Here is a 21,237-nt window from a genome sequence, read left to right as displayed (position 1 = left end):
AGCTGGGGATTCTTATGATGCCTGCGCAAAAGAGAACTATGCTTACTACAGTGATGATGAGCATGGCGATGAAGGGCACAAACCATTAAACAAATATTTATTGAGGACCAACTATGCACCAACACTGACTTATGCACATAGCATCAAAAAAATAAGAACAACCACAAACTCTGCCCTTGAAATCTCCAGTCCAAAAGGGGACATGGAGAAAACAGCACTGGTACGCCCTGCTCGTGGGCTCTTAGCCATCTGGGACTTGTTCTCTATCGTCAGGTTCAGTGGGAGCTTCTCCTCAACATTCTCTCTCCTTCCAAGGTGTTGTTTAAAAATGGAGTCCGATGGAGAGAGACGGGGTGAGGGGGGATGACCTCTGCATGTGTTGGAGGTGAGCAGTGACAGTTTAGACAGCTTGATCAGCTCTGTTTGTCTAAAGGTTTCTACAGCTTAGAGAGGCTTAGCTCAAATGCTCCTTTGACCCAGGCTCTTCATGAATGTTTGTAAAGATGTGGGGCAATTCTGACATCATATATTAAAGCACAGCAGGGAAATGACCCATTTCCAAGTTCACTTACAGGGTGGCTGGCAGGATTCAGTCCATGGTCAACTTGGCTGTTCGCCGGTTGTTGGCTAGAAGATGCTTTGTGTTTCTTACCATGATGCCCTGCCATAGCTCACAACCAACAGCTGAGTTACACGAAGGGAGATGAGACAGAGTAAATATAACAATAGAAAGTCAGTCTGGGGCTGGAGAGATGGCTCAGTGGTTAAGAGGACTGACTGCTCTTCCAGAGGTCCTGAGTTCAATTCCCAGCAACCACATGGTAGCTCACAACCATCTGTAATGGGATCCGACGCCCTCTTCTGGTGTGCCTGAAGACAGCTACAGTGTACTCATATAAATAAAAATAAATCTAGAAAGAAAGAAAGAAAGAAAGAAAGAAAGAAAGAAAGGAAGGAAGGAAGGAAGGAAGGAAGGAAGGAAGGAAGGAAGGAAGGAAGGAAGGAAGAAGGAAAGAAAGAAGAAAGAAAGAAAGAAAGAAAGAAAGAAAGAAAGAAAGAAAGAAGGAAAGAAAGAAAGAAAGGAAGGAAGGAAGAAGGAAAGAAAGAAGAAAGAAAGAAAGAAAGAAAGAAAGAAAGAAAGAAAGAAAGAAAGAAAGAAAGAAAGAAAGAAAGAAAGAAAGAAAGAAAGAAAGAAAGAAAGAAGGAAAGAAAGAAGGAAAGAAAGCTGAGTAAGCCAGGGGAAGCAAGCCAGTTAAGTAACATCCCTCCATGGCCTCTGCATCAACTTCTGCTTCCTGAAATCAGTCTGTGTGCTCTGATCTCTGAAGTGATAATCCTCCCTTTTTACGTGTAGTAAAAAATTTTAATAAAAGCCAGTCACTAGGTCCATCCACACAAGGCAATGGATCTTAGGAAATGAGGGTCATTCTCTACCATAAGTCTGCTTGAATTCTGAACTATCGCTTGACATACAATATAGTAAAACGGACAAATATAACTAAGTAAAGATTCCACATGACTCCTGGAAATTTAACTAAAAGCTAAATTATATTGCTAGACTCCAGGTTCAGTATGGCTCCTTGTAGAATTTCACCCTCGATGCTCACCAACCCATGAACATAGGCTGCTTTCTTCAAGTCAGAATTTGAAGACAAAGTCTATTATTTAAGAGATAATAAGAATAAGGGAAAAAAACTCAAGTCAGGTATACTGGTTCAAATATGTAATCCCAAAACTTGGAAAGCTGAGGCAGGAAGATAAGGAATTGAGGCAGGCCAGCTTACAATAATGAGTTTAAGTTCAGCCTGGGCTATAGTGAAATCCTTGCATTAAAAAATAGCTTTGGTAGGACACTTGCCAAAATGTATGTCCCTAGGATGATCCCCAAGAAGTTTGCTTTTAGTAATTTGGAAGCACCCCCTTTCCTCCCTCCCCTTTCCTCCTGCTTCCTTCCTTCTTTCCTTCCTTCCTCCTTTTTTCCTGACAGGATTGTACTGTGTAGCCCTGGATGGCCTTGAACTAACAATCCTGCCCCTCAGCTTCCTGGGTGCTGGTATTACAAATGTATGCCACCACGCTCAGTAAGACTTTGTCTGTTTTTCTTTCATTTTTTAAGATTTATATATTTTATGTGTATGAGTGTTGTGTATGTTTGTATGTGCATTTTCATGTGCATGGACGGTGCCTGTGGAGATCAGAAGAAGGCGTTGAGTCCCTTGGCACTGGAGCTATAGATAGTTGTAAGTCACCATGTGAGTGCAGGGAACTGAGGCCAGGTCCTTTGCAGGAGCAAAATGCTTTAAACCACGGGTCCTTCCCTCCAGCCCAGAGAGTTTCTTAATTTATTCTTCCTCCCTGCCTTCTGTGTGCATGAGTAACATGTTGGTACATATGTGACCCAGCACATGCATGCATACCAGAGGATAACTTTGTGGACTTGGTTTTCTCTTTCCACCTTGACATGGGCCCCAGGGGTTCAACTCAAGTTGTTAGGCTTATGAAATACACACTTTACCGACTATGTCATTATCCTGGCCCCAAGAGTTCCTATTTTTAAATGAGTAATCTAAGTGCCTATGAAGAGGGTGTCTGGTTCGGTATAGAATAGATACTAATAATTTGCATATTAATAGAAATTCTGCAGTTATTCTTCAGGGTCCATGCATTTGAAGATGGCCAGTGGAGATACTGCAAAGTTTGGGAAAGCAAATTGTAGGAAAGATTAGAAGACAGATGAATTATGTATAAGACTTGGCTGTGTGATCTCGAGCTCGGAGCTCTCTAATGCCTGTAAAGCCTCCTCTGTCTTTGGCACACTCTGTCTAGGCAAATAAGAGCAATAGCAGCTGGCTTGGAATCCCTTAGAGCCTCCCTGTTTAGAGAATTAAGTACAGCAGCCTCTGGAATGAGTCAGGCTGCATGTCTAAGTGTCCTAGTATTTCTTCCTAAACCTATTCTTTTCAATTCCTTCACTGTTCTTGAAATTCAGATGACCCCAGCATCTTTGTATGTAATGAAATATATCTGAAAACAACCTCGTTTAAGAGAATAAATCTATTACAGGAGCTGAGAACTTTCTGGCGTGAAATGAAAAATATTGATTGCTTCCTACCTGTTAGCAATGAAATCCCATCCAGTTAATTAACCTGCTCAGGGATAAAGTTTATTTTCGCCCTTCACCTTCAGTTCCAAATCTTTAAAGCCATTAAAACAAGTACCTGGTCAATGAATAAATCTCACAGAGGGGCATTTAGAACCTTCTAGACACTGGCTCCACCCATCCTCTTGCCTGTACTTTCAGTTACTTGCCTCTAAGCACCTTCTAGGCAGCCTAACCGAGTGGAAGGGCTGACGTATTCTGTGTTCCTGAGGCCAAGAACGGCTTCCTTCTTCTGAATTCTATGTCTTCTAACTCAGCTTGAATGTCATCTCTTGAAAAAGGCTTTCCCAGAACTCTGGCACTGATCCCTAACTCCCCCAAACTCTTCCCACCTCTCCTAATTGCTGCTGAACTGTAGGCATTACCTCCCTATTCTGAACACTCCTACAACTTTTTATACTTTGATAGCACTTATTGTGTGCCTCACATTATCATTATTCCTGTGTTTCTGACATGAGACTCTCGAGGATTCAGCTCTAACCAATTCATCTGTGTGTTCCCGTATCTCCCAACAGCATTCCTTACCTATGATTGGTGTTCAGTAAATGTTTTCTGAGTGTTTAAATGGAGACCCATTGATTTAACATTTTCTTTATGGTTGTTTTTCCTCTTGAGGCTCATGATTCAACACTAACATAGTGGGAGCCTAATTCAGTGAGATGTTCTGCAGGATTCGTATTACATTCTAAACAGAATCCACAAAATTCTGTCTGTCTATAGGTAATCCAGTTGTCCTCCCATTATTAGTAGCTTTCTAGTTACAGAAATCTTTCACTTGCACCAGCAGGGTGGGACAAGACAGTCTTCTTTTGGCCATCACCCATCTCTACAGTTCTGAATGCAGGCTCCAGATGTGGCCTTTCTATTTCCTGTTCCAGTTCACCGCACAACACAGCGGAAATTAGTATTTCATAGTTATAAAACCTTAAAACTAAAATTAAATGGGACATGTACTCAGTCATGTTTACACTGAAGGGGAGAAATATGCAGTTTCATAAAGGCTGTTGATCCCTTAGATCTTTTCCCTGATCATCTGCTGGTCTTTGAGTGCTGCACAGTCTGTTCCTGCTGAAAATACAAATACTGGTCCGTGCAAGGAGGTCTGAGTTATACGGAGGGACTCAAGCATGTGATGAGGTCAGTTTTATAGAGAGTAATGTGCATATTGCCAGAGGCAGAGATTCAGGGTAGTGTAGAACACAGGTGCTTTCAAATAAAGTTTATTCTGCAGCAGTGTTCACGCAAGTATCAATAATATAAGCATTGTTTTATCGCCATTAAAACATTGGCATTGTTTTTATTGTATTTATTATATGTGTGTATGTGGGGGAGCATTGTGTGTCATGATATACACATGGAAGTCAGAGAAAAAGTTGCAGGAGGCAGTTATCTCATCCACCAGAAATCCCTAGGATCAAGTTCAGGCCAGGCGTGGGGGCGAGCACTTTCACCTCTGAGCCATCTTAGTGGCCTAGCAAGCACCGTTTTCTTTTTCTTTCTTTTTATTTTATCATTTTTTTCTGAAATCATTTTCCTTTTCTTTCTTTTTCTTTCTTCTCTTTCTTTCTTTCTTTCTTTCTTTCTTTCTTTCTTTCTTTCTTTCTTTTTCTGGCATCATTTTCAAATACTGACTTTGAGCAGGCTCTCAGCCTCCATGTCAGGTGCTGGGACATGATTCAGCCAAGCAACCATGCTTGGTTGGCCAAGACCTAGAAATTGATGTCCGCTCCCTCGGTTTCAGGGCGATGAATATCCATGGAGACACCAACAAAAGGGCAGCTTCCTTATGACTCACTGAGCGAGCTTTCATGCCAGTGATTTTTTGGTGTGGTGATTTTACATTCTACTCTGTCTACAGCATCAGAATTTCTAAGTGCATTAGCATAATTAGCCCAGCTCTGTAGATGACTCATTGCAGTGTGTTTTCTAAGTCTGTGACCCTAACAGGAGTGGCAGGGGTGGGGCGGAGTGGGATTCTAAATTACAAATGGCCCAAGTCTGCAGTTGTAAACAGCGAGTGTTGATATAGCTTGTTTTGGGCTTCCTTCTCTCTGGGTCTCTGCATTTAGGAATACGCTTCTGATCATTGGAAATGCCTTGACAAGGATGGGTAGAGTGATACAAATAAGAAGAAAGGGCAGAGGAAATTAAAGTCAACTTCCAATCTCTCCTCATTGGTGGCTCTGTGGAAGATTCGGATGGGGGAGGGCTAGGGATTTTAGTTAGCATGAGGGTATATTATTGCCCTGGATTCTTATGAGTCACAGCCGAAAGAACGTAACAGCTTGAAGTAAAGATGACGCTGGTAAATGGTGGCCATATGACAAATATGTATCTTACCTCAAGCCTAGGAATATTAGGTTGACTTAGGCATATGAGAATAAAAATGAATCCAACACATAATGCAGGGTCAGGGAGAGAGGGGAGAGAGGAGGGGGGGAGGGGGAGGGGAGGAGGAGGAGGGCAGAGGAAAGATGAAAGAGGATATTTCCTTTCCCGTTGCAGTTTAAATTCTAGAAGGCAAAAATGCTTCAAGGTTTAAGAAGCACTTTTCTCATGAGTTCTTAAGTCATGAGAGATTTAATCTCCACCAGGGGCCAGCTTCAATATGGAAGTCACAAAACTTTATCTTTTCCAAAGCTACCAAGTGACATCTACTTTAAGTGCGTGTAAAGAAGAGCATCATAGATTTTGGTTAAAAGAGAACTGTATTGGGTGTATACGTGCTGAGGGAAGCGGTGAGAGGGACGAACGGTGGGCAGGGAGCTTACGAATGGTGCTGTACACCTCGAATTCTTTCTATCTGGGAAAAGACGTTGGAGTGAATGCACGCATCACTCCACCACCCAAGTTCCCATTCTGCCTCCTTTACTCTTCACTGCCTCCTCCCTCCTCTCCTAAATCCCTCCTTCTCTTCGTACCTCCCTTTCCCCTGGTTCCTCCCTATCTTCTTCCTCTTCCTTCAAACAGTTCTCTCTCCTCCTGTGGCTCCCTCTCTCCTAGTCTCTCGCTCTTTCCCTCCTCCATCCCTCAGCGGCGTCTGCGTCAGGCCCCCACTGGCGTGACGCGCGGGGTCTGGGTGGGAGCTGTCCACTCACCCAGGTGCTGAACGCAGCAGCGGCTTCACGGCCGCTCGGGTGGGAGTAGCTGGTGCCTTCTCCGCTCTAAGAAGGTTGTTTCCAGTCCCCGGACCGCCAGCCTACCGCCGGGCACCTCCCTTCCAGCACCACCCCTTTGGGAACTGAGCCAGGGGGGCAGCAGTCGCGGCGGCGGGTGCTGAGCAACGGCGGAAGACAACACCTGGCAGCAGGCTAGAATCTGATTTGCTTCCTTTTCGGCTTTTCTAAGAGATATATTTATATACGGTTCTGGGGAGTCTCCAGGACCAAGCTGGAGCCAAGTGCCGTCTGTCTGACCATCTCGACCACACCGTCTCTATTCCTCCTCCCCACCTTCAGCGTACACCGCAAACAAGCCTTACCTCGGTGCATCTGGGAGAGGTAGCAACAGCAAGCGAGCCTAGCCAGCCAGAGGCAGCCGGAGGAAGGAGGGGCGGCGTGGGGGTGGGAGCAAAGAGCGGGCCGAGGCCGCCCAAGGTGGGGGGAGCGGGGGCAGAGCTGTCGACAGAACCTGGCAGCCGCCCTCCTCCACCCCCACCCACCAGAAGCACTCTTTCCTGATTATCTGAGAACTGAATTGTTCCATTAGTATTATTTTATTTTTTATTCTCCCCATCACTTACCCACCGCCCCTACCCCCGCGCCTGCCTTGTCTGTGGTTGCATGGCAGCACTGCCCGGGTGCGGGGGCTCAGGGCCAGCCCCTCGGGAAGGAAGAGGAGGAGGATCATGAAGCCTGGAGTCGCGACCGCGCTGGACCGCGGGCAGCAGCCAGAGGACCAGCTGGAGCAGCCCCCGCCTGGGAGACACCAGGACGCAGACCAGCAGTCGCTTCTGCAGCCACAGCAGCAGCGCCGGGCGCGTGCAGACCCAGAGCAGGAGGAGGAGGGCGACAGCGACCCAGAAGAGGACGAGGAGGAGAAAGCAAAGCCACTCTCCAGCCCGGACCTGCCCATTTTCCAGCTCTCGAACCTCGCCCGAAGGGACCTTTGATGGAACCAAGGGGAGGGGCCTCCGACTCACAGACTGCAGCTGGAGTGGGCTGGGGGCTGAGATCATGTAACTATTCTCCTTCACTCTCCCCTCCCACACGCCCCTCTTCTCTACCTCCTTTCTCTGATCCTTCTGTCACCTTCTCAACCCCAAACACACACCCTTCCTCTATTCAGGACCTTAAGCTCTGGAAGGCAGCAGCACCCTCCGAGGGTTAAGGATCTCTTTTTCCTCCATCCTTTCCTGGTCCACCGCCCTATATCCCACCTCTTCTGTGTAGCCTTTTGGCTGCATAGGCGAAGCACAAGGCGAAGCTCTTTGCCCAATTTCACCCACAACCAGCCCCCCTAATTCCTCTCTTAAAAGCAACTCTGGTGCTGCTGGAGGTCAATTGCCCCGGTTTTCTGCCCAAGAGAATTAGAACGTCTTCTACCCCCACCCAATTTTGCCTTTCCCCCAACCACTTCGTACTACCTGAGACAGTCTGTCTTTCTCTCTCTCATGTGCAATTCTCAATTCTTTACTGAGCTGAGTTCCCTAAGCTGCTCCAAATTTGATTTATATCCACCGTTTTTATATAAAAGAGATTTACTACAGCCTAGAGATTTGAGAAGAAGCTAGCAACCCTTTCTTTGGGAACTTTTAACCGTTAGACATTGGTCATGCATCCCAGCCTCGATGCTTCTTCTGTTGCCCTGCTCCCAGCAGTGTTCTGGGGTCAAAGACAGAAAGGAGACAGCAGCCAGAACTAAGTCTGAGGTTGGGGCGGGGCTGCTAGAGCAAGAAAAACTTTTTTTACTTTTCATTTCCTTAGTAGCGTTCAGAATCATTGACTCAGAGTTGTCAGTCCAAGAGGGTAATTTATTTGCTGCTTGGAGGGGTTATAAGAAGAGCCAATAAGAAAAGAGGGAACACAGGAACACTGTGGACCCCAAGCCCCACCCTACCCACCTCTTCAAAGACTCCAGCTGCCCCTCTCCAGTCCTCTGCTTCCCTATCACATGCTCATGCCCCTGGGTGGGCTGCTGTGGTGGTGGTGCTGCTGCTGCGGCTGGTACAGCTGTGGACTGTGCACCCCAGCTCCCCAGATGTTGCGCCACCAGGGTCTCCTCAAGTGCCGCTGTCGAATGCTCTTCAATGACCTGAAGGTTTTCCTACTGAGGCGCCCCCCTCCAGCGCCCCTGCCCATGCACGGCGACCCTCAGCTCCCTGGTGTGGCGGCCAACAACAACACCCTTCCGGCTCTGGGTGCCGGGGGGTGGGCAGGTTGGAGGGGCCCCCGAGAAGCGGTGGGCAGGGAGACCCCTCCTCTGCCACCTCCACCACCTTTGCCTCCTTCTGGGGATGATGACTGGGATGGCCCAGCCACAGGGCCACCTGCCTCCCTGCTCAGCAGTGCTTCCTCTGATGAATTCTGTAAGGAGAAAACTGAGGACTGCTACTCTCTGGGAAGTAGCTTGGACAGTGGTATGAGAACTCCCCTCTGCCGCATCTGTTTCCAGGGACCAGAACAGGTGAGTCCTCTCCCTGCTTCCCCTGCTTTGGTGTGTGTTAACTCCAGGCTGGGCAGATTGCCATTTAATTATTTGCCCCAGGAATCTGTTGTGCGATGTCTAGTGTCAAGGGCTGTAGTGTTTCAAGTTTCACAATGTTTCTTGTAGAGAAGCTGACCAATAGGTGCAGGGAGTCTATTTGGTAACAAACTCAGTTCCCTTTGGTTTTGTACCCTCTCCCAAAGTAAGTCTTTTCAATTTCGCCCCCAAACTTCTACCAGCTTCTCAGAACAGAAGCCCCGGAAGCAATGAAATAGGAGCCTCAGAGGGCCCTTCAAGCTTGTTGCTAAGAACCACTTTTAGCTGGTTTCTTGCTCGTGGAACCACACACCCCATCCCAAAGCCCATATCCAGCTCTACATTCAGATTTCTTCCTTTCTTGAAGCTGTGGCAAGATAATGGTCTTGCCTCCTATTCTCACAGATTGAAGTGCAAACATCCTGTTTGGGTTTTGTTTTGTTTTGTTTCTTTGAGACTACCTCAGTTTTCCAAGACACTTCTTGGTGATCTTGAATTTTCCTTACTGGAAGCAAATACTCTAAGTCAGAGTGAGTTTAAGTGAAAGAATCTTGCTAGATCTTTCCCCCTTCCCTTGCCTCCCCTTAAACTCTCACCATCCACGGCATGGAACAGAGATTTTTTTCTTTTCTTTTCTTTTCTTTTTTTTTAGAGTCAGGCAAATTCTCCCTTCCTTGTCTATTCAGATCTCTGCAGACAGCACTCCTGTCAGTCCACTGACTGTCTGGTGTCCTCCGGACAGATATGCTAATTGACATCAGTTCTGACTTGTGAGAACGCATAACAAAGAGTCCCAGGTAGAAAAGGCTCACCTGTAAATCAGGTCTGGCTGGTGATGCAGCAGAGGGAACATCTGACTGGGATGTGGGCAGGGCTCTGTGTTCACTTCAGTAGTTTGGGTCTTCATGGATAGGTGTCAGTGCAGCAGGATGCTACACTGGTATTGCTGATAAACCCTGTTCTTGCTTACAGTGTGAGCTGCAGGCTTAGCTGGCAATTTCATTCATTTTTCTTCCCATGTTTCTGAATGGGCAGAGCACTTAGAGACTGGTGATGCCTTGGGACAGCAGCCTGGGCATTATGAAAGGAAGTAGGGAGTAAGTATCTCAATTGGGCTCCTCCTCTTTATGACTATGATAACCTGAAGCAGCAAAGGCAATGCTGGTGGACGAGGAGGTCCACACTGCTTGTTCGGTGCTTTTCTTCCAGCACAGCACTCCATTGCTAATACCAAGCTTCTGTAGGTGTGTGGGTCTGTGGCTGATGGCAAAGATGAGCCTCACTTTGTGTCAGAATTTGTCTCATTCAGGGGGCCTCGGCTTTTCCATAACATAGAGTGATTTTGCTTATTAACTTCCTGAACTATTTCTTCCCTCTCCCATATGGGCTGGCGCATGTGTACGTATCATGGGGGGCTGTTGGAAACGCGCCTTCTGGCAAGGGCTCACTTGTCTCTAGAAAACAGCAAGTCTTGGAACGTGTGCTGAGATAATATTTCACCTGCTGTGAAGTATTCTTCAAATAACTCTATGCCTTTAGGCCTCTTTTCCAACTTCCATGAGATACCACTTGCTTCCCATATCTTTCCTTGGTAGGAGAGCCCAGAAGTGTGAAAATACCTTGTAAGAGATTAACATATGATTAACTTTTTTTTGATCATGGAAAAGCTGTATTTTATTGGAAAAAGAAAAAAATCATTAGCAATAACTCTGAAATGCCTGCTTGTGGTACAAGGTCTGATTAATGGTTGGGGACTTTTGTCGTTGTTTATCATCTTTACTATGTGTCATAAATGGAACTTGGAATAAAAAAAAGCTAACATCACTAGAGGAATGGGTTCTCTTATTATGCGGGAGGTTGGGAGGCGCTGTGTCTGCATTGAGACCAGACCAAATCAAGCCACTTCTTAAAGATTATCTTGTTTGGGAGGCTTTATTCATTGTCAGAACCAAGTTGTTTTAATGGGACTGCGTTACACTGGTAACTAGAGAAATGTGTCATGTTAGATTGGAGAAAACGGTTTCCCACCTTCTTCTCACTTTTCTTCACAGAATTTCAATGAGGAAGGAAGACAAAAGAGAGAGAGAGGCTGGGGTCCTCTAGAGAAAGATGCAAAATGAGAGGTGGACATAGAAAAGGAAAGAGAGGGAGATGGAGAAGTAAGTGAAGGAGAGAGAGAGAGAGGAGAGAGAGAGAGAGAGAGAGAGAGAGAGAGAGAGAGAGAGAGAGAGAGAGTGCTGTGAAGCAGTTGTCTACCTGGTCTAAGAGAGGAGTGATTTGCCACCCAAACAGCTGAATGTCTTGGCCTTTTCCATGTTCAAACAAAGGAACTAAAAACTTCCCCTCCCCCACACCACACTCTCGATTGCCGCTACTCTAGGATCCAAAAGATTGACAAAAATAAAGATTTGGCCTCTTCTCGGAAATGCTTACAGGATTGTGGTGAGGGGTTAGCGGAGGGTTGCTAAATTCACACCTGCAGGTTTCCACGGAGAACTTTGTATCCATTCGCTTGTGTCGTGCACATGGATGCAAAGGCACAGGATAAGGCATCCAAAGGCACAGGACAAGGCATCCGTGAGGGAACAAAGCAAAGGAGAGTTCTGCTGTGTTGAAGCTGGCCTTCCAGTGGGGACACAGCAATGAGCAGATGACCTAGCAGACAAACAAGGTGATTTCAGATGGTGATGCACAGTGAAAAAAAAGAAGTCAGGAACAAACAGGAAGATGAGTTCAGAATGAAGGAAGAGGAAGGGATGAGACACGTGTATCTATACTCCATGGAACCAACTGGACGAGCCTTCCTAAGAGTGCTCTGTCCAAGCTGTCATTTAAGTGATGAGGAGGACCTGGCAGGGCACAGATTTGGGGGAAAAACCATTCCATTGAAACAACAACACCCCCCCCCCAAATCTAAATGTGAGCAGATTTAGAATATTTGAGGAACAGTGGAGGAGATCTGGGAGAAAGAAAGATAGGGTGTGAACCAATGCCTTGAGGACCTGTTGACGCCATGCTGGAAAGTTTCTGAGTAGCCATTTTGTTCTCCTCTCAGGCATTTGTTCCAAAAAGACCATGTTCGAAGGCCCCTGAGGGAATATGTTAGGGGCTTTTATACAGCCCTCTACTCTCTACTTGTGGCTAATGCTATCCAACCCCCCCCCCCGGAAGAATAGTGCACCATGGTAAGCGGAGGCTGCCCGAAGCCAGATGGCCCGAATTGGAGTGATTAACTAGTTACATGGTCGAATGGTGTGCTTCCTCAGAGTCCTCGTTTGTAAAATCCCCTGCTTTGTAGGGTGACTCTGAACACCAAGTTAGATACTACAAGAATAGCTGTGGCAGTGTTCTGTTACTGTCTATTATCTCTCAGGTGCACGACAGCGCTCCCTTGCTTTGTTAAAGTGTGCCCCAGCTCACAGGCTGGCAGAGGGCTGAGGACTTTCATGGGTGGCTTCTCTTGCATGTGTTACGCTCTAGGCACAGAGTGCTGTCCCTCTGCTTCAAGCTCCAAAGTCTTTATTAAGAGCCAACTTAAACCTGCTGCTTTGCTGAACAGTGGCTAAGAGACCCACGTTAGATGTGGCCCAGTCCTCTAGGATGTCACAGCCTAATCCAGACATCACAGGGTCTGACAGAGATCAAGAACACACAGATGATGAACCTGAGTGAATGTCTTTATTATCTGAACAAGAAAGAGGCAGGTTTCCAAACAGCCAGTGGGGTGGATACCTATTCAGAAAGACAGGAATGCAGGATTCGCAGGGATTTGTTATTTTTCCCCCCAATTAGTCAGGAAGGCTTCTCTGTTGCTGCTGAAGACCAAGGGAGAAGAAACAGATTCAGGCTGAAAGGTTGAGGTTTGAGAGGAAGCAGCAGAAGAGATGAGAGGAAGTGTGCCTTCTCAAAGAGTGAAACCACCTGCTCCACGGGAAGCTGCAGGATGCCTGGAGGTCCATGGGGCTAATGGCCAAGGATGCAGCCCAGAGCAGGGCAGGCAGGGGCTGCATATTTTAGATCTAAGGAAAAGCAGGAAACAGGTTTTGGGGAACTTAACAAACTTGGGTGCCTTTCATGTTCTTTGGGGCTGGCTTCCAGAAAGCTCTGTTCACAAAGCTTTACTAGAATAAAGGTTTTATAAGGAGAAGGGGAACTGCCAAATGCACTGAGAATTCAAAAGTAGAGATTGAGAAGAGCAGTTTAGGACCAGATAGTGTATTTATTCTTCTAGGAATGGCAGCTTTGTTGTGTATTTCCTTGTGTGCTTACTACATTATTGTCTCCTCACACAATGAATAGACCCACACCTAAAACTTACAGATCTTAGGCAATGATGATAGTAGAAGCTCACGTACTGTAAGCTAAAATATTTACAGGTAATAAAGCCAGCTAACAAACTGTTAAATACAACCATTCTATCCTCTCAACCTGACTACTGTGCCTTCAGAGCAACCAGGAAAATGAATTTAAATTTACAACTTTTAGATTTGTCTGAATTATGCATTAGCCAATGGAGATAGCCTCAGACTCCTCTGATTTTCTTGTCTAAGTTCTGCTCATACCATTCCCTGAGAAATGGTTTCTTCCTTAGTCCTCTAGCTTATGAGGGAAGTTCATAGACATGAAGAAGAAAATCCTGCGGGTCCTGGGAGCAGGCTCTTGTATCTCTGGGCAGGAACTCCAGGTTCCCAGGTAATTGGAGCATTTTCTAGAAGAGGCACAGGGTTCCTCAACCTTGCCGACTCCTTCTCTGTGGACCGGTGTGCTTGTAGAGAGGACAGCTATTAACCTCCTAAAGCCAGGGACACTTGCCTGGGTCTAAGGGAAGCGTCATGAAAGGACTCTAAGATCCTGGAAGGAAGCAACCTGTAGGTGCTTTTTCTTCACCAGATCATCAGATCTCAGCCCAGTACCTGACACATGCTTCACATTCTAAATTAACTGATGAAATGCTTGCTCAAGTGGACGTATCCACAGTCTGGGTAATTGAAGTAAAAAAAAAATGTTTAGGAAGAAAAAATACCAAACACCAAAAAAACCAACCAAACCAAAATCATTGTCTTCCAATGTTGAAAGCATGTTGTCTGAAAGAAGGGCCACAAACCCAGTGCCTTGGCCAGTGAGGGATTTCTACAGACATCAACTTGGGTTTTGATACTATAAAGTTCATTCTATCTAAGTTAGGCAAAATGGTAAAGGCTGCCTTAGAGGGGAAGTATATAGATGACTGGGTCTAGATGACTCAAGATCCCTTCTTGGTTTGAGTTTCAGTTCACAAATGACATTGTTGGGAGTGTCCACAGGGGTCTCTTAAGATCTAAGCATAAAGAAATGGCACCCTGTCTTCTGCAAAGCTTCTCTCACAGCAGGACATCTTGTCCCAGTATGCAGAGTATACATAGTATTCTAATGTGTCCTTAACAAATGAATGGACTCTCATGTGTTTATTGGAACTCTAAATTGTTGATAGCAATATGATTGGTACAATTTCGACTTTTTGCCACGCACATACCAGGGTAGGGGAGCAAGCCCTTCATGGCAGATCAGCAAGACATCACTGTGGACTGAAGAATACAGATTCATCCAGTGACGATGGCTGCCACCTTCAGATTTTTCATTGGTGCCTTTTAGTTTCTACCTCCATTCAAAGTTTCTAATTCACCAGGCCGTGATGGCGCATGCCTTTAATCCCAGCACTTAGGAGGCAGAGGCGGGCAGATTTCTGAGTTTGAGGCCAGCCTGGTCTACAAAGTGAGCTCCAGGACAGCCAGGGCTATACAGAGAAACCCTGTCTCAAAAAAAAAAAAAAAACAAAAAAAAAGTTTCTAATTCAGTTTCTAACAGTCTCGCTTAAACTGGAAGCTCCAAGGACCCTTTCTTTATCCTAGAACCTTACTAATGCTCTCCTTGTCTGTTGGGAGATAGTATAAAGATGTTCAAATCTCAGTTGAGTACCTGGATAGTTTTCATTTTTGTGTATTATTGACACGTGCATACCATGCTTGTGAAAGTACCAGGATGTGTCGCTTTCTCTCTCTCTCTCTCTCTCTCTCTCTCTCTCTCTCTCTCTCTCACACACACACACACACACACACACACACACACACACACACACTGAGAGAGACAGAGAAGCAGAGACAAAGAGATAGAGAACCAGGGATGGTTTGGGGAAGATACTGTTGTCTTGACAGCTGTATAGTACAGTTTTAAAATCAATTGTCTGTGGACCCTCCACATCAGCAGTTCTCAACCTTCCTAATACTGAGATCTTTTAATACAGTTCTTCATGTTGTGGTGACCTCCCAATCATACAATTATTCTTATTTCTATCTCATAACTGTAACATAAATATCAGATATGCAGGATATCTGATGTGCAACTCCATGTGAAACGGTCATTCAACCCCCCAAAGTGGTCGCGACCCACAGGTTGAGAACCGCTCTCCACATGCTGCTCTCACTAGAGTCATCTTGCACTAGCCAATCTACTTCAGCTTGGGAGGATTGGAGGATTCATTGGGTGTGGCTTCAAGCTCAGCCATTCATATAGAGAGTTACTTTCTATAGCTGGGAAGGCAGAAAGTTGTGAAATATAGACTCCATGAGAGCCTGCAAGAAGACAAACATGGGGAAATGGTGAGAACATGAGTGCTGGAGAAGCCCAGCTCTGTCTTTTGAGTTTAGGGGAGGGCGAAAAGCTGAAGGAAGGGGACATGCTAAAAGGACTGTGGAAATGAGCAGGCACTTGTTTGCCGGGGAAAAGCCGAGATGGAGGTGAGCCTGGATGTAAAGGAGCTGCAATGTGAATATTGTGAACCCAAGCTGCATAGATAGCACCCCCCCACCCTAAGATGTGTTGTGCGCAAGCCAGGATTTGCATATGTACATTGCATACAGTGCATATTTGACACCTCCTTGTTTGGATGTGAAAAACAAAAGTGAGAGTATACAACCTTGGAACAAAATTGAGTAAATTACATTTTCAGGATATTTTTATTTGTTCTTTGACAATTTCATACATACATATGAGTATGTATCATTCCTGTTTACTCTGAATTCCCCTTCCCACTCCCTCCTCCCCCCAAATATCCCCCTGAATATCCTCAACTTCATATCTTCTCCTTTTATTTTCCCTTCTATAACCCACTGAGTCCCATTACTGTTGCCTGTTAGAATACTTGACCGATCCTGTTGGCTCCATCTTGTGTGGACAACCACAGCAGCAGTGAACTTATGAGTGCAGTGACTGTACCGATCCCAGAAGACAGCATCTCAGAGCCCTGCTCCCATCATCCATCCTTCTCTGGTATTCTCCCCTCTTCCTTTTCTGCAGTGTTCCCTGGGTCTTGAGTTGCAGGGTTGAAATAGATGTCCCATGCGGAGATTATATTCAATGATCACTTATCCTCAGCATGTTGATCAGTTAAAAGTCTCTGCATTAACTGCACACTGCAGAGAGATGCTTCTTTGGCCAAGATGAGAACAATAGCCTATGGTATAAACAGAGATATTTAGAAGGCAATTGGACAGTATGTCCATGCAGAAAAGCAACAGTAATAGGTTTTTCACTGTGTCCCTTGGGATCCCAGGCTGTGGGTCCTTGACCATGTTTGTAGTATTAAGTATGACTTTCCTCACGAGGAACAGGCTCACATCCAATCAGAAAGTGCTTAATTATCTCTCTAACCTTCATGCCACTGTTGCACTAGTGGGTGTAGCCTGCCTAGCAGGTCAGTGTGGTGCATTCATGGTTCAGCACTGGGAAATGACGTTGTCCCTCTCTGTGGCCTTCTTCTGGTACTGTCAAAGTTAGCCAAAATGGAGGAAGTTTTCTGTTCAGTTCCAGCTTGGTTCCTCTGTTCTACAATCCACATGTGTTGCATCTTCAACAAAAGGGTTTTACCATCAGTTATGATAACAACAGCGATAACTTGTGTTGTTTGAGGGATCCTTATGTAGAGTCTTCATGACGAATAACTTGTAGGGAGATATCCAGTCTTGGCAACTGATAGTTTCATTGATAGTCCATGTCTTCTAGGGGAAAGCATCGTCAACCCATGTGGGTCATCTGTGTTCAAACTCTAATATATATATATATTTTTTTTTGAGACAAGTTCTCACTATATAGCTTTGGCTGTCCTAGAACTCACTATGTGGACCAGTCTAGACATCTGTCTGCCTCTGCCTCTGCCTTCCAAGTGCTAGATTTAAAGGGACATGCCACTATGTCCGACTTTAATAAAAACTTTTAAAGATTCATTTTATGTTTAAGTCTTGTGTGTGTGTGTGTGTGTGTGTGTGTGTGTGTGTGTGTGTGTGCAGGTAAGTGCAGGTGCACCAGAGGCACTGGATCCCCTTGCAGCTGGAGTTACAGATGGCTGTGGTCCACCTGACACAGATGCCTGAGGCCCCCGCAAGAACAGTATGTGTTCTTAACTACAGACCCAGCTCTCCAGAGGTTGCCCAGTTGCATTGCAATAATTATCTTAATAAATGAGTGGGTTTTCATAATATTTTTCCTACATCTATAGAGTAGATCAACCAACTCTCCTCCCCCACTGCCCCAGTTCCAACTTAAACCTTGAACCCCAAGCCTCCCTTCTCGAGGTTTATATAACGTGTGTACTGTTAGCCCCTCATCACTCAAAGCCTCTTCCCTTCCCACTCAGAGCCTCTTTAGCTTCCCGATCTCTACCGACTCCAAGTTAAACATGCAAAGCTAAAATTTCAAAGCTAGCATCTCCATATGGCAGACTGTATGGCATTTGTCTTGCTAGGCCTACAAGCAAATCTATAATTTACATTTTGAGTAACAAGTAGAGGTCATCAGAGAAAAAAAAGGTAGGGAATTAGAACATATAGGCTCTGCCTAACTTTAAGATCCAAGGAGTTACCTCTTGCCCCGTAAAAGGATAGCTAATGTGAAACTCAGCTGATTGCTTTCATGAGAATTCCTTTTCTTTTCCTTTTCTTCTCTTTTTCTCGTTTTTCTATTCATTCATTTGTTTGTTTATTTATTTCAGGCAAAGTCTGACTATGCTAGAACTTACCATGTAGACCAGGCTGGACTTCAACTCACAAAGATACACCTGCCTCTGCCTCCCAAGTGCTGGGATTAAAAGTGTGCGCCACCATGTCATAAAGATTTCTGACTCTAGGCTGTGTGAAGTTGGCAGTTGAAGCTAACCAGAATAGAAACTAAACTCCATAAACTGGTGTTTAGGATGAATAGAAACCGTAAAAACAGTTAGCAGTACTGGGTTAGGTTACACAATGGGACAAATACTCAGGGCTAGTCTATGAAGTTTCAAGTTGTCTTCGGAATTACTGAGAAAGACAGACGAAATTATTTTCCTTGTTTATAGAAAGGTTAACTTGAATGTGATGAAAGAGAATCAATATCTACAGAGCCCTCTTGAAGCTGCCGTCGTGGCTAAGACGTGACTCTGCACATAGTAGAAGGTTAGTAATTGTCGAACCTTTCTCCTCCTTCCTGGACCATGTTGATCCCAGGTTAATAATGCATCTGTGGTCCCTAGTATATTCAATGTAGAAAGTACATGTGTGCATATATTTGTGCATTCATATGTGTGTAAATTAAAATTCCAAATATGAGGTCTATGGATAACCTCCTCAGAGCCCAACCAATTTAATTTTCTGATACTGAAAGGACAAAGGCTGGTGATTGTTTTTCTGGAAACCACAGTAATCATTTTCTTGGCTTGAGACCTCAGGGCCAGAAACACACCTTTCCTTATTCTTTTGAAGAATGATAGCATAAACACACTTTTAAAAAACCCCACCCACCTAAACAGGATAAATACCTTTTATCAACTATCGCCCATGTCTCAAGGAAGGTTGACAAGGGGTTTTATGTCAAAGGATGTGATTTCATTCCCACTTGGGGCCCTCCTCAGATTATCTTAGATTATTTATTTCACATCCCTGGACTTGGAAGCCGTTGTTTATAAGAAAGAATACAATACTGAGTTGGACACTTGTAAGAAGTTGATCAGATACACAACAGATCTAAGCACATGACAGCTTTTCAGGAGTTGGGGCATAGCTCCCTTTCCATCAGCATGTCTTAGGGACTTCCCAGGTTCCCTCTCTGGAACCCTTAGAAGATCAAATGTTTAAGGACATATTTGGACCTCAGTGAGACCCCAACATTAAATATTATTGTTGCATGTGTTTAGACCCAGAGTCTCTGCTCAGCAGCTCCCATTACTGTGATACCTGACTCAGCTGAACTCTGTTCTCTCCCTTGGGTCAGAAATTCTCTAATGGTGTTATCCTTATCCATCTGCACGATTGGATACTCCTCGTGGAGTCATAGCCTTGATTGATCTTTATCAATCAGTGCTCTATGAATGGCAGACATTGTTTTTTAGAAAAAGCCCTTTCTTTATCTGAGCTCTGAGTCCCCAGAAGCTAGGAAGAGTCTAAGTGTGCAGAGAAAGCGCAGGAAACCTCACTTACACCTGCAGGGCATTTGCAGTCCAGCCACCCCTGGGGTATCTGGAAGAGGATTTAGATATGTGTCTAAATAACATTGACCCACACGTAAGAAGACTGCTCCTTTCCAGTTTGCTCTCCTGCCTTAGGATTGTGTCTAGGACAGAAATCTTATTGCAGTAACAATCTGTCTCTAACATTTTTCTAAAGTTGTTAATCTCCCTTGTAAACAAAAAGAGAAGGCATGAGACTCAGAGCCTTTGGATAGACTCCAATATCTAAATAGAACTTTTGATTACTTTGTTTATATTTGTGCCTATTCTTGTGAATAGTCTTTTCATTAGCACAATGTTATGTTAACAGTAAAACAGAGCAGGAAGTTCAGAGACTTCCCACGCATTCCCTGTCTTCCCACCACCACCATCTTCCACCCAGAGGTACGTTTGCTACAATTGATTAACTAGCTTTAACCTCATTACCCAGCGTCCATTAGGACTTGGTGCTCGCTTTATTTGTTCCAAGGGTTTCTCCTCAGCCTTGCCCATGTATAATGATTTGTATCCACCATTAGAGTATCAATCAGCATTTTCACGTAGTGATATACATTTATGTTTCCTCCATGTCCTTCTAGGTGTGTGTGTGTGTGTGTAAACAACATTTTTTAGTTCTAGGTAATATTTTGTTGAATCGAAGTCTTACAATTTGGCTTTTTTTCTTTTTTTTCTGTTGCAAATGACACTAGCTCTCTTTTATGGTAGCAGCAGAAAGTCCCCTTTAGAGAAAATGGACTGAAATAAAGATGTGAGATAATTAAAAATAAATGACAGATTTGAAGAAAGTAATATAGGTTGAGTACACAGAAAATATCCATGACTGAATAACGCTCACCTGGGCTTCACACCCTGTAGCAGTGACTTTTCTCATTTCTGTGGTTAACATCTGGCAAGAAGCTACTTAAGAAAGAAGGATTTGGCTGGAGAAGTGGCAGCTTAGGGGTTAAGAGCACTTGTTCTTCCAGAGGACCCAGGTTCGATTCCCAGCACCCACATGGTGGCTAACAACTATCTATAACTCCAGTTCTAACTAATCTGATGCCCTCTTCTGACCTCCACATAACACTGCATGCCTGTGCTGCACAGACACACATACAGGTGAAACACCAATGCATATTAAAAAAATACATATAAACAAATCTTAAATAAAAAAGAAGGATTTTATTTTGAGCTCACAATTTGAGGTTGCAGTCCATCACGAAGGGGAAGGGATGCTGGCCAAGCCTGCTTACCTCTGTGTGAGTCGGGAGCAGGCAGGAGGGGAGCTCCTGTGTTCTGCTGGCTTTCTCCTTTCCCCTCTTTATCCATTGTTCACAGCCTGGTGGTACCCACATTTAGAGCGAGTCTTCCCTTACTTGCATCTCTCTAGACAGCTTCATAGGTACAGCCAGAGCTGTGTCTCTTAGGAGATTCTAAATCCAGTCCAGTTGACTATGACAGTTAGCCACCATACACTTTAAAAATGGTTCTGAAACATTCGTGAACTTCCAAAAGACCTCGGGAAGGCGGTGCAATGCAGCTTGAGGCCATGGTCTGCTTATGATATTATGAAGTCTACATTCTAAACCATAGGGTTTGGCCTTTGATGCTTCTCTCCTTCGTTCTTTTATTCCAATCCCAAGGTGGCTGATGATTCTACGAATACTGCCCATCAGGAGACAGTTCTGTAGGGGAAAGAAACGTAGCCACTGAGCTGGGGTTCTAGCACAGGGGAGAGCTAGAGCTTCGGGCACTGGATCAGGAGGATGGGACTATTTAGGAAGACACAGGACCATGTGCCCAGGAAGGAAGTGGCAACTAAGACAGCTGTGTTCAGAGAGAATTTGACTGCAGTCAGATCAGGAACTTCCCTGGGAAAGTCTGGGAATCCCTAAACAAAGGGACA

At 44.9% G+C, this 21,237-nt stretch overlaps 1 protein-coding gene across 1 annotated transcript in view; it reads left to right on the top strand.

Annotated features, from left to right (window-relative positions):
* The first annotated feature begins 6,245 nt into the window (after positions 1-6,245).
* Positions 6,246-21,237, top strand: part of Marchf4 (membrane associated ring-CH-type finger 4) — a 109,426-nt gene continuing 94,434 nt past the window's right edge. The window contains exon 1 of the mRNA XM_021174418.3: positions 6,246-8,785. Coding sequence (XP_021030077.1) covers positions 8,273-8,785 — 513 coding nt within the window. The 5' untranslated portion in view covers positions 6,246-8,272. The remainder of the gene's footprint in view (positions 8,786-21,237) is intronic.

The sequence above is a fragment of the Mus caroli genome, unplaced genomic scaffold, assembly GCF_978045245.1.
Source record: "Mus caroli unplaced genomic scaffold, Mus_caroli_1 scaffold_1, whole genome shotgun sequence".
In the NCBI taxonomy this organism is placed as follows: domain Eukaryota; kingdom Metazoa; phylum Chordata; class Mammalia; order Rodentia; family Muridae; genus Mus; species Mus caroli.
Note: the sequence above shows the minus strand (reverse complement) of the source record. Positions and strands in the feature narration are given on the sequence as shown.